Source organism: Asterias amurensis, chromosome 8 (genome assembly GCF_032118995.1).
Source record: "Asterias amurensis chromosome 8, ASM3211899v1".
Lineage (NCBI taxonomy): Eukaryota > Metazoa > Echinodermata > Asteroidea > Forcipulatida > Asteriidae > Asterias > Asterias amurensis.
In genome coordinates, this window is record NC_092655.1 from 2,494,271 (window position 1) to 2,507,276 (window position 13,006).

General features: G+C 39.6%; 1 protein-coding gene across 2 annotated transcripts in view; it reads left to right on the top strand.

Moving 5' to 3' along the window:
• LOC139941100 (fibrocystin-L-like) overlaps nt 1-12,212 on the top strand; it is a 58,459-nt gene extending 46,247 nt beyond the window's left edge. For both annotated transcript variants that reach the window (XM_071937531.1, XM_071937532.1), the window contains 17 exons: nt 356-530; nt 1,052-1,214; nt 1,528-1,760; nt 2,049-2,250; nt 2,578-2,764; nt 3,039-3,525; nt 3,678-3,897; nt 4,595-4,760; nt 5,409-5,774; nt 6,052-6,448; nt 7,028-7,188; nt 7,311-7,340; nt 7,701-7,800; nt 8,283-8,412; nt 9,069-9,187; nt 9,386-9,655; nt 9,939-12,212. In XM_071937531.1, coding sequence (XP_071793632.1) covers nt 356-530; nt 1,052-1,214; nt 1,528-1,760; nt 2,049-2,250; nt 2,578-2,764; nt 3,039-3,525; nt 3,678-3,897; nt 4,595-4,760; nt 5,409-5,774; nt 6,052-6,448; nt 7,028-7,188; nt 7,311-7,340; nt 7,701-7,800; nt 8,283-8,412; nt 9,069-9,187; nt 9,386-9,655; nt 9,939-10,099 — 3,567 coding nt within the window. In that variant the 3' untranslated portion in view covers nt 10,100-12,212. The remainder of the gene's footprint in view (nt 1-355; nt 531-1,051; nt 1,215-1,527; nt 1,761-2,048; nt 2,251-2,577; nt 2,765-3,038; nt 3,526-3,677; nt 3,898-4,594; nt 4,761-5,408; nt 5,775-6,051; nt 6,449-7,027; nt 7,189-7,310; nt 7,341-7,700; nt 7,801-8,282; nt 8,413-9,068; nt 9,188-9,385; nt 9,656-9,938) is intronic.
• The last annotated feature ends 794 nt before the right edge of the window (nt 12,213-13,006 follow it).

Sequence of the window (13,006 nt, forward strand, 5' to 3'; positions counted from 1 at the left end):
ACAGCCAAGTGATCCAGTGTAATTTTTGTGTAATGTCATGTTTATTTGTGCGGAACAGGAAAAGGGAAAGACAAATCGTTTTTAGATGTTCCTTCTTTGATGTTCAGACCATGGGGTTAAATGGTTGATTTTTGGCAATATAAACACGTCATGAGTGTGGTTCCTGAATGGTCTGGAGGTACCTTATCTACAGTTTTTCTCTCGGACGAACAATCTCTCTGCGGTTACCTAGTGCCTCGATTTTCTCATGTACGGTCTTAGTTTCAAACACTGTAATAATTTGGTATAGTCTTGCACATTATTGTCTATAATGATTTCTTGCTCATTCCACACCCTCCTCATCCTCAAACCTCAGGTTCAACCAGAAAATGCAGGTCAAAGCAGTAAACAGAGGGCTCCACGACCACCAGGCGGAGGGCACGCTGGATACGTGTGGGGCTCCTTTCTGTCATCAAGTAATGGGTCGCCATTTAAAACCTTTCATGGTTGTAACAGTTACCCTATGATTAATGGAAAGAGTGAGATCGATGGTAAGTAACTCTAAATGAGTTTGAATGGTCACTAGACTTCTTGAATCCGCCGGCATTGAGGTCCTCTGCCCCTGATAGGGTTAACCTGTTAACCCATGGGTACTCAAAAATTGACCACAGGATGCATCAATTTAGCAGGGTGCGGGGGAACCACTTATGAGGTGAAAATAACATGGCGGCACCCAGCGATTTAATGATCATTATACATGTAGTATAGAAGTATTATGTATGCAGGGTAACTCCCATCAGTGTAAAAACACTGTTCTACTGGGGGCCATGTAGGAAAAGCAATAAACAGAACAGGGGAGTATTAATCGTATAGAAGTAACCCCGTAAAAGCAACAACAGCACTCTAGCCCACCAGTAACAAAAGCGGAGAAAAAAAAGCAAAAATAGCCAATTATAGGAAGTAGGTAATTATAGGAAATAGATCATCAATTTGCTTGCACTGACCATTTCATAATGTTTGCAAATCTGACTTGGCCTCTGTTTCATCCCCTGCGATATCTCAAACAAAACAGACGTAGTGTTCCGAGGTTTTGGTACACATTGTGGAAAGGAGGACGTCGCAATCATGACCAACAAAAAGAGTGAAGATGGAATACACCCTATGACCACATCAGGTGTGACCTTCGAAGACGTTGATGAGGATCGTAAAATATTTATATACAGACCAAACGTTGGGTGAGAGTAGTTTCTGCTTCTTTTAAATAATAGTAATAATAATACCGCTCACATCCAGTTGTCTTGTTTTGGGGAGAAGTTGGTGGAAGTTTTCAGAAGTTGTTGGGAGCTTATTATCTTTATTCTAAGCGCCACTCCAGCATAAACATGGTATTTAACCTGCTCCAAGTGTTGAGAATTTGTAATAATGTTTGAATATGCAGCATAGAGTTTTGTTAATTTTTTTCGCTAGTTGGCTGTTTTTTGGGAGTAAGGTTTATTACAATTTAGAATTACCACTCCAGTAAATTTCTTTGCCTTATATTATTTTCAGTTCTGTGAACCCGTCTGACTGTGTGGACATGGACTGTGACGGTCAGAAGAAAGCAATGATTCGTGATTTGGACGGTACCCTCCTTGGCTCAGTGGGGACAGTCATTGCTCAGTCTGAGTTTGAGTGGGACGGTGACTCTCGGCGTGGTCTCGGTGATTACCGAATCCCCAAGGTCATGCTGACCAATCCGGACGGATCACGCATCCTAGCCGACGATATCGCACCAAATAAGGGTAAGTGAAGTACGGAAGCAAAAGTGCAAAAGAAAACAACCTTTTTCAAAATCTACAACAACAAAATACTCACACACCACACACTCAAATTTTGTACCTGCGCTAAACTGTTCAGCCACAACATGCAATGACCCTTTGAGATCCCAACCAGTTTGTTTTGTTCCGCCCCATGAGTATCAAGACATGATGGATACCAGTGCTTTTAGGTGTTCTTATTATTATAGTAGTACTTGATCATGTTTCTGCATAAATTGAATGCCATACATTTATGTTCTACTTTATTGATAGGTATTTACAGAGGAACCAACAATGAATGTGAGTACAACAGTAACTGGCAGGCGTATAAATGCCACGGTATCGACCACATGATGTTGATTGTTGAGAGCATGGATGGAGATACTGAAGTTCGACGCCTTTCACCAATGGCCATGTACAGCGACGGCTATGTAGACTTAATCAATGGGCCGCAGGATCAGGGATGGTGTCATGGGTAAGTAGGTCCAACCAAGATCTTTGTCTTGAATTATTTAGCACCCTGGGCCCCATTTCGTTAAGCCTGTTATCAGTCTCTTCTAACAGATTTTGGGGCAAAGGCTGCACAATCTGTGTATGTGAAGATACTTAGAAATGTGAAGTACAATCCAAAATCTTCAACTTGGTACCCTCTTCTCCAGGTATACATTGTAGGAGCGTCTCAGTACGTTATATACCTTGATAGCCACTGGGAAGGAGTATGAGGTGTACCTCACTAGCATCAAACCCCAAACTCTACAATCCCTTAATCTTCAGTTTATCAACCTTGTACTCTCTTCTACAGGTACACATGCCAGGAGCGTATCAGTACGTTCTATACCTTGATTGCCACTGGGAAGGAGTATGAGGTGTACTTCACCAGCACCAATCCCCAGACTCTTCGTTTCCATCTGCTGAACTCTGATGACAGCCAGGCCGTTGTGATTGGAATCTGGTACGCCAATCCCCAACGATTGGATGTTTATTATCAGGTAATCATTTACATCTTTCAGTCTCTTTCAAGTTGATAGAAAAATCTCCAACAAATCTTTTTGTTGTTTTTTGCTAATGTTTCACCGTCCAATTTGCCAAATTTTTAACAGGTTGGTTTGATTGTGTATTAAATGAAAACTAGAGGTTTGGATTGAATTGACTCATCGAAATTAAAATCAGATAAAGTATTAATACTTTTACAAACAGAAGTTTAAGTTATTAGTTATATCCACAAATTGTGTAAGAAATCCAACTATTCGTTTTCTTTTTTAGGATCGGTACGTGACCCCCAACAATGCAGATTTTAGCTCTGGTGAATTCACCTGGAAGGCCAAGGATCCTAGTCTTCCGGCCGACCAATATAATCCCTCTGTCAGTTCTGGTATTTACGGTGAGAACTACTTTGATCGTGACACCCAGACCTTGTGGATGCTTATAAAGGGTCCAGTGCCCATCGAGATCCGCACCACTGCGGTTATCATGGTCACCTTTGGTGTCCCCGCGGTGTCCGTTGACGATTTCTACGAGGAGAATCTGGTGAGGAATCTAGCCGGGCTGCTCAACATTGATGAATCCCAGATCCGAATCGTGGATGTAGTCAGCGAGGCTAGTGGACGTCGACGGCGCCGTGCTGTTGAAGGCGAGACTGAGGTGGTGGTTGAGATCGGGCCTCAGCCATCTCCAACAATTGAGTCACCTGGGTCTGAGAGTTCTCAGAACGACACAAGTGCTACTACACCATCCCCACAAACCATTCCAAGTGAGTAAAACTTTATAACTAGAAGTATTTAGACCTGACTGTCCTTTCTTGGTCTTACTTATTTCAGAACATTTTAATGATTTGCTCTTCTGTTGAAATGGTAAATGCATTCAAAAGATTTCATCTGATAATCTGTGCATCGTTTTTTGTAGCGTCAGCACCAGGTACCTCACTAAACTTTGATCAGTTGGTTGAGATCCAATCGATGTTGGTTGACGACTTGCAGTCAGGAAGCCTCGGAGATTCTCTCAACATCACGATTACCTCCATGGCTATGACTGACCCGGTAGCAGAACCAGTCGACCCCACAGGAGGTGTGCGGGCCACCAATGAAACAGGCGGGACCAGTGACGTACCCAACGGGACCAAAACGTGAGTAGAGTCTTCTCTCAATGTTTGATATTTTTGAGGAATCAGTAAGGATTGCTGAACAATCAGGGCTCCATTGCACAAAGACTTGAAATTCATCGAGCTGGTGAAGATCTCCATGTTCTGCTCACTAAGCTTGGGCGATATCACAATATTATCGAATATCGCGATATTAATTTGGACACGATTTCGATATCGGATGGATTTGGTTTTAATCGAAATATCGATATATCGCGATAATCGCGATATATCGTTTTATCGATTAAATATCGCGATGTATTTGCTAGCTGAGACATCTTGCACCCCATAGGTTTGGAGTAAAACCAGAAGAATAGGTCATTAGAACACCTCTCTTATGCTAGGACTGTCTCTTCTACAACTTTCACTTGGAGTTTTAAGACTGATGATGTCAAATTTAATTAATCGCGATTATATCGAATATCGCGATATATTGTCGGCGATATATCGTGAATAAAATAAATCAATATCGCTCAAGCTTACTGCTCACCATACTTATCTCGAATTGTTGTAATTTTTAAGCACCCCAAGCGAAGATGATGACCCAAAAAATGATACTGACATCAAAGGGCTTTATAGTTCAGTTAGAAAAGTTTAGGCATGTTAATCCAGAGGACCGTTGGTTCAAATCCTGCTGTAGTTAATTTTTATTTAACCTAAAAATCATTGTTGTTTATGTCAGGTTTTCTGAGGTACAGCTGGAGGAGGAAGAACAACTGAATGCTGAGCTTGAAGTGGATGTTGTCTACCGCACCCCAGAATCCCTTGTCATCTACACACAGCCTGATGGGGCCAAAGAAAGAGCACCCTTCTTTGAACAGCCTTCAATCTATGCCGTGGATGCACTGGTAAGAGCCCACGAAAAGTACAAGATTTTCTTTGAAGGAGCAGCTCAATGGTTTTATTATTTTTACTCTAGTTATTCCAGCCCAAACTTCATTCAGCTTGTTAAGCACAAAAAGTAGCTGGGAACAACAAAATGATGCTTAACAGAATAAGGTTACTAGCCAAAGTAACCTGTCACATGCACAATTTCGAACTGGTATTCTGCTCATTTTTGCTAAGCAAAACATTTGTATAAGCAATATGTTTCTTAAGCAGCTCTATGAAATTTGGCTCAGTAAAAAAAATGCAGTCGGTATTACATGGCATACATGGTTTTCATTGCTGAGCACTGGACTTGAGCTTTGGTTTTTTTCAGAGAGGATTTTGGTCCATCGACCAATGTCAAACTCTGCTTGATGCGGAATTTGTGCTTAATGCAACCTGCAAAGCACACAATTCTGTGGGCTGTAAGCGCAGAATTCCAGTCAGCAGAGCCATGAAATTAGAACCCTATCAATGCAAAAGGTGATGCATTTCCACCCACTGTGTGCATGGATGGTTTTCCTGCAAGGACATCACTGACTCATCATAAACATTAGTGAAGGACAAAAAATAAATTATATTGTTTTTTTGTCATACTAATCACAATATTTTGTTTTATCCTCATACAGGGAAATATGATCGACCAACTTGGGCATTCCTCAAATCCCTGGCAACTGACGGCATCATTGAATCCATCAAGTACAAGCGGCCAGCTCTCAGGAAACCTGACCGTGTCGTTCATGAGTGGCTGGGCCAACTTCACAGATCTGACTATGGACTTGACCGTTTCGGGAGTCATCCTGGACTTTACAGTCATCAAGCCCAACACGTCCACTCTTGCAGTCAGCTCTAATGCTTTTGACGTGGCCGTGCGGCCGTACTATCTGTCTGCGTTGACGGCACCGGACATGGTGACTGAAAACACAACCTTTGAGGTGATCATTGAGCTGAGAGATGAGATCACAATGATGATTCCTGGAGACCTCATGACCAAGGTGGGTTCAAACAAAGTCAACTAGATTATGATAACTCACCCTCAAATGTTTTGAGGCAAGTGATGGCCGAGTGGTGTGGTTCACCGGACCCAATCTATTGTGTTGGCAGCAGCAGAGTATGAATTTGAATTCAACATTTCTTATTTAATACTTGAAGGAAACAAACTCGCAGATTTTAGCAGGTCCTAATGTTTATTTATGGTCTTTACCCGCTATATTACAAATGAGCAAATTTCAAGGCTTTATTAATAATTTTTTGTTTTGCGATGATCTACAGGGACTTGAGTGGCATGCCATGATGGCCCTCAACATGCCTACCAACTACATCGGTCAGCTCACAGGTCAGCTAGAAACAACCTTTGACCTCAGCACTGGCCAGGCCCATTTCACCAACCTGTCGATCGACGCGATCGGCCTGAGCTACATCCTGGAGGTCACCGTGGTAACCATGCCATCGAGTGCCTATGAGCTCACCCTATTGGTCGACCCATTTGATGTGGTGTCAAGCCAGCAGATGAACTACACAGGGCCAATTCGTAGGCTCAAACTGCAGTTCCTGGTTGATTACGATGTGGTGGCTGCCGGCAAGGAAGCTCAGCTTGAGATTTATGTTCTGAATTACTTTTCAGCGAGATATACCGGTGTTCAGATCAGCAATGTGTCACTCGAGAGAGGTATTATAGCCACTTTTTGCATAAGGCATTGCCAGCCATAAACTCACAGCCCAATGTCATGAAATTGTTATACTCTCAAATCATTTTTCCAACTTCCTGCATTTTAAAAACTTGCTTGAGTTTGTAAATGAAATCTGTGTAAAGCAAGGAGCATTAATGTTGATACTGGTCAATTTATACCTGTTTCTTACAAATCAAAGGTTAAATTCCATTTCCACAGGGGCCAAGTCTGCCATTGCCTCTGTTGCCCCTGCTCTAGCCTTGGTGCTACTTCAAAATGTACCCATAGACTCAAACGTGTTCTCAAATAGAACTGCCCTTTGCAAAACTTGCCCTCTCAAAGATTAAATTTGAGGCCTGCCATTACCTGTCCTGTTCAAAGTTTGTTCCTCCATTTGCTCTTATGTAATTTGTTTCAATGTAGTGTCTTAATTGTTAACTATGAAATCATTTTGCATTTGTCCTCTTATTGTTGGAAGTGTTTTACTGTGAGGAATATTAAACTTTGGTTGCTTTGGAAAACTTAATGAGATGAAACATTTCTTAAACTTAAATCCTTCTCTCTTTTCCCAATTCTAGGATCCATTTTAGTCTCGTTTGACATTCAAGGAGACTTGGATGCCACCCAGGAGGAAATTTGGACCGATATTCAGTCTGGTGACATTGTCTTGACATTCGATGGCTACACTCTAACCCCTGACGAATATCTCCAGGTGGACGGGGAAACATACGGCGAAGTGGTAAGATTACTTTTGTTTGATTTGTGGGATTGATTTGGGGTTTTTACGGATTATTTTGTTGTCTAATGTATACAATTATTTGAGGTAATAATCAAGTATTTTTCATTGTTTTTTTTCCCCAGGCTACGACGACAGCAATGCCCGAAGTAGCGGTAAGTGTTGTATTTTACTGGTCTATTCAACTCTCTACAAAGTGTTAGATTTGAAATACATATATTTTTAAAGCTAATTAATGTATTATGTTGGGAGACTTTTGGGGCAGTAGGTGGCAGCAGACTTGCCAGGTAAATCCATTATTCTTGGAAATGTGCGCAGAATGGCGTAAACAATGGAAATTTACCTGGCAAGTCTGCCACCACTTAGCATTCAAAAGTCTCCCATTACTCGATAACTATAATTTAAATTTTAAAATATCATAGAGGGTATGAATTACATCTCCAGACACACTTTACCATGAATTGTTCTAAGCATTAACTAATTTTCACGTTGGTTTTTTCTTTCTTTATCTGCAGGCACCCATACCCATTTGGGCCATCATCATTATTGTCGTAGTTGTGTTGCTAATGATTGTAATCATCTCATTTATCGTCTTCAAATTCTGCTGCGGTAGAGGTACGCCTTTTAGTCAGTATGTTTTTATGGTACTGAAACAACCATGTTCCCTGTATACCACATGACAATGAGAGTACAAATTATTGACCATTAAAAGCACCAGACTGACTTTCCGTCTTTCAGTTCTGTTTAGCCTCATTCAAGTTCAAATTAAGCTCTGGTGGTTAAGTCATCAGGATGTGGGTTCAAGTCTCGCTCATAACACTTGTCCTTGAGCAAGATGCTTTACCATAATTGCATCTTTTCACACAGGGATATAATTGGGTTCCTGCGAGGGTAGAGGTTGATAATCTGTTGGAAAAAGCCTCCAGAACACCGCGGCAGCTCGGACTGTATACTCCCATAGGAGCTGAGAAATATTAAAGGAATGTTATTGGCCCCATGGTTCGCTATTGTAAAATGCTCTATATTAGATCTAATTATTTTGTGTTTTGTATGAAAACACAATCTTTAGTGTTATGTTTTGTCTTTGATTTGATCAGGTAAGAAGGAGAACATGGTGGAGGCAGAACCCTTGACTGAACCTAACTTTAAGATGAAGGAGTTTGCCAGCTCGACATCCCTCGAGAACCCAATGCTGAAGGTACATGATGAAGGACAGGAGAGATCAGTGTAAGTAGGTAGATGGATTGCAAATTACGTCATTGACCACCATCTTTGATGTAGAACAATGGAGATGTTCACGCGTGTACACGCTTTGCACAACTCTCAGCCAATGATTGCCTTTCACGCACATTTCATCAAAGATGGCGGCCAATGCAAAGGATCTGTTGAGAAGGATTCTATGGTGAAGGAGTTGGAGGAACTTGAACTGGGGTGGGGGGAGGGGGGAGAAGTAAATTAAGGAATTGGAGGTACATGTAGAATGGAAGGCTGGCTGGAGATATGAACAAAAATTTAAATCACTCAATACAACCTGAGAGTTTCCTCCTGTGTTCAAACATTACTCCCATTAAAATGTGTGAGTGTGTTTCCCAAGATCCTCATAAATGTTGGAATCCTTACAGGACTTGCACACAGTCTATTGGACCAAATGTTCCATGTTCGGTCAACAAATTGTGAAATTCTCCCTGCTTATGGAAATTGTTTCCCTTTGTTGTCAGCCCTGGCTAGCAAATCCAATATTTTGCAAAACTTCCAGTCATTGTTATCACTTAAAGCTGTCTCTTGTTTAATAGTCATTGATGTTTAGTAATGCCCTTTAGTTATACAGAGGTGGGTTTAGCAAGGGGCTTGTTGGATTAAAGGTTTAATTTCTCCTCTTGTAGATTCCATGACCAGAACTTCAATGGTCGCTTGACCCCAAACACACCAAGACGTACCCCTGAGATTGCAGTCACTGCTCTACCTCCAGGCTTCACTGAATCAACTGGACAGCAAGAACGAAGTAAGAATTTATTGAACTTTCAGAACCAACGGTTACCCAAAAGAGATTTACACATGGTGCTACCGTAAACCTCACCTGATTGTACTCTCATCATGCAAAGCTTAAAATCCTATTTATTGAAATTCTTTTAAATCCTTCAAAAAACCTTTTGACATTCCAGCATCTAATTTGTTTTTATTTTTCTTCTTCACATTGTAGTCCTTGAAGACCGTGTCCCAATGTTCATTATGGTGAAGAACTCTGACGGCACATTCCAGAAGCTCGGCTCAGTCAAGGCCAACAAAGTTGGAACAATGCGTGACCTCCGAGATGACGTGAAGCGTGCCCTCCCCGCCAAACTCCAGGAAAAGAAGTTCATCTTGATGCAGGAGACCCTAAAGGACATTGACGGGGCTAAGGAGAAGAAGTTGGTTCTCTCTGAAGTCTACCGTTCGGACAGTATCTTGATACGCTGGGTCAAGGACAAAGGTACCAGCCTAGGTTTCTTTCATGTATGGGTGTAGTTGATTTATTGATTGAGTGAACATTTTCTTTGACCATCCGCTATCATTCACCATGGTTATGAATGATAGATAACCTATACAGTCAACACTCCTACTATCTAACCATTCAAAACCATTCTTATGTTTGCTAGCGACTCTTTATTCACCAACTACAATCTCACATAGCATGAGGTTCAGACGCTAATTTAGATTCGGGCCGACACTTCAAAACTTATATGTTATATTTTCTATTCTCGTGTTTCTTACAGATATATCCAAGCTGTGCATCTGTGGTCTGGTAGGACAGTTCGAGTGCTCTCTGTGCCGTCAGCAGACCTACTGCAGCCCTCAGTGCCAATCTACTGACTGGGTCCGCCACAGCATGCAGTGCTCAAGCTACGCCGTTGCCTCAGTCGATGGCCGTGTATAAGATGTTCTTATTGACCTTGTGTTTCTGTGCATCAGATCATTATCATCTACTACAAACATCAACATTTTTGAGGAATTCTCTGTTTTTGAGGCACGACTTTTTTCATTGGTTTGTTGAAAAAAAAAAAAAAGTTATATCTCTGACTTTTATTCCTGCTTTAGATTTACTTCCAATTTTGGAGCAATTTTTAGAGTAATGTGGGACTTGAAATATATGAGTGCAGAGATTAAGCATGATGCTTCTTGCGAAGACTGTAGCTGTGGCTGCAAGATTTGCTGAGCTGTTCTGCAATTGAGGAGATTGTGCGGTATTTTGAGTTTGGAAATATAAACATTTATTGGTGAAATAAGCACAAGCTTGTAATGCACATCGACCTGCATGATGCCGATGTACATTGGTTAGCATGATTCAAAAAGTTCAGCACTGTGACTGGACAAATTCTAAATCTTTGGTTGCCAACTGGCAAGTTATAAACAAATTGTAAAACAACACAGATACACAGTGATTATCACAAACTACTATACCATGTGGTCAAGTTCAACACTGTGATTGGACAAACCCAACATCTTTGGTTGCCAACTAGCCAACTAAACAGCTGGTAACACAACACAGATACAAAATGATGATCCCCATGATCAGTTACATCAGCTGCACTGGGTCGTTAGAACCATCCGCCAAACTTGGTTTTGATTTGTTCTGCCTGCTCGACCATCAAGCATGAACGTCAGAACCACGACTTTGCTACTTTTGACCGATTTTGGTTGATTTACTTTTCCGTCGATGACAATTAAGTAATTAAGTCTGTTAGGCTAGGGTTGGAGTGAGATAAGAGAAGCATTTGAGCTAGGAATTTAGCTATAAAAACAGACAACAAACTGATTTGAAATCAAATGAGTGTTTCAATCATATTTTGATTTTTTTATAAGTTTTTTAAGAACAACCAAATTTTACTTAATACCAGAATAAGGAAACCAGCCAAGATACCATTTCATTGGTACAAATTGTGACTGGCGTCCTACTCACTATGCTAAGCAGAGAATTGTTATCTGGGCCCGATTCAGAAAAGGGGGTGAGGGAGAGATGGAAATCAAATAAACTAACCTTTTGAATTTGTGTGCCTATGTCTAGCAGAATTTAAACACAATTTTCTATTTTTCTACAGATTTTTAGATAAAGTCTATTTACCATGCACCACTTCAAAAAATTACTTCCACCAACAATTTATAAGAGTACTTAAGAAACATATTGTTTCAGCTAAAGCATTCCACTTTCATTTATTTGATGATACTCTTAGTACATTACTAACTATAGGTCAAAATTTGCACAGTAATCTTTTAGTTTTAGTTTGAAAGAGATTTTAAATATAAATGTAAGTTACAAAAAGGTGGAAAATGGCAGAATAAAGGTTTGACTAATTGAGGTTTTGATAAGTATTTTTCAAAAAGAAGCAAGTTCTAATGTTTAGCCATACTGTCATTCCATTTCAAGAGGCTTACAGAACAGTTTGTTTGATCCAGTTTTTTAAATGATTGAAGTTTAAATTTAAGTAGTTTTAGCGCTTTTTATTCCATTTTTAAATGCCTTTTTAAAGCTAATTCTGTAAGATTTCTCCCAAGTTATCTGTTACCAAAATTGTCCAGTTGTGTGATTTTATGTAAATAGACGACAATTGTTGATCAGGCAAAGATTAAAAAAATACTATGGTTGTAAGCAGTCAAAAGCACTAGTATAATACATTGAACTTTATTTCTTTTTGTCCTGATTTTGATATGCGTAAAGACTTTATTGTGTGTGTGTGTGTTGCCTCAGTGTTTATTTCCATGATATTAAGCTAAGGAACAATATTTAATTTCTCTAATTTCTACATTAAATGAAAAATTGCACATTATTTTAAGTTTGAGTTCATCTTTCTTGTGAAAAATTGTGTTAAATCTTATGAGTATTCTCACATTGCTCAGAGTGTTTTTCTACAATAGCAGTTTTGATTTTTTAACTAATTTTAGAAAATGAGTGCATACTTTGTAGACCTACATGTATTGTTTTTCAAAATCAGTGCATATGTTTGATTCTGTATTGTGTGTGAAAAATTAACACTAGTTAGAACTGAATTCAATCATTGTAGTCTTTGTGTAATCATTAGCTGTTCTGGAAGTCACTTTCACGTCTCATTGCGTCATATGTTTGCGCGTTATATTTTCTGTGGCGTAAACATATGGCGCTGTTACTTCTCCTTGTATACATTTGAGTCTTTCATGAACCTGAAAAGTAAAGAGGATTTGTTAGATTCTGAAAAGACATTGTTGGTATATACATGTGTAACAAGAAACAAATTAGGTCTCATTATGTGAAAAGAAAAGCATGTAAGACTTTAATATCAATAGAACTGACTTGAGTTTTAAACTTTTGAAAAGAGTTTGTATAATTTTTTTATAAATTCAGTGTCTCAAATGCAGCTTTTTTTAAAGGTTTATACAATTTCTACAAAACAATTGTGATTCATCCTTATTTTTGATTTTTTTTTTAACCGGCCTCCTCCATTTCCCCTCACAGCCGGCTCTTCCTCACCATTACCAGAAATGTGAGTTGAAATAGAACTTCTAAAGGTTGTAAATTGGTCAGTTCTGCAAATATAGAAGACTTGTATTTTTCTTTTGTGATTGGAGAGGGCATATTGAATGAAAGATAACATCCTGCAAAGAATTTTGATACGTAATCTTATTCATTAAGCCTAAACATTAAAATACACTATCTAAACAAATTACACGGCTTTCATACATAGGTTAAAGGCAGTGGACACTATTGGTAATTACTCAAAATAATTACCAGCATAAAACCTCACTTGGTAACGAGTAATGGGGAGAGGTTGATAGTATAAAACATTGTGAGAAACGGCTCCCTCTAAAGTGA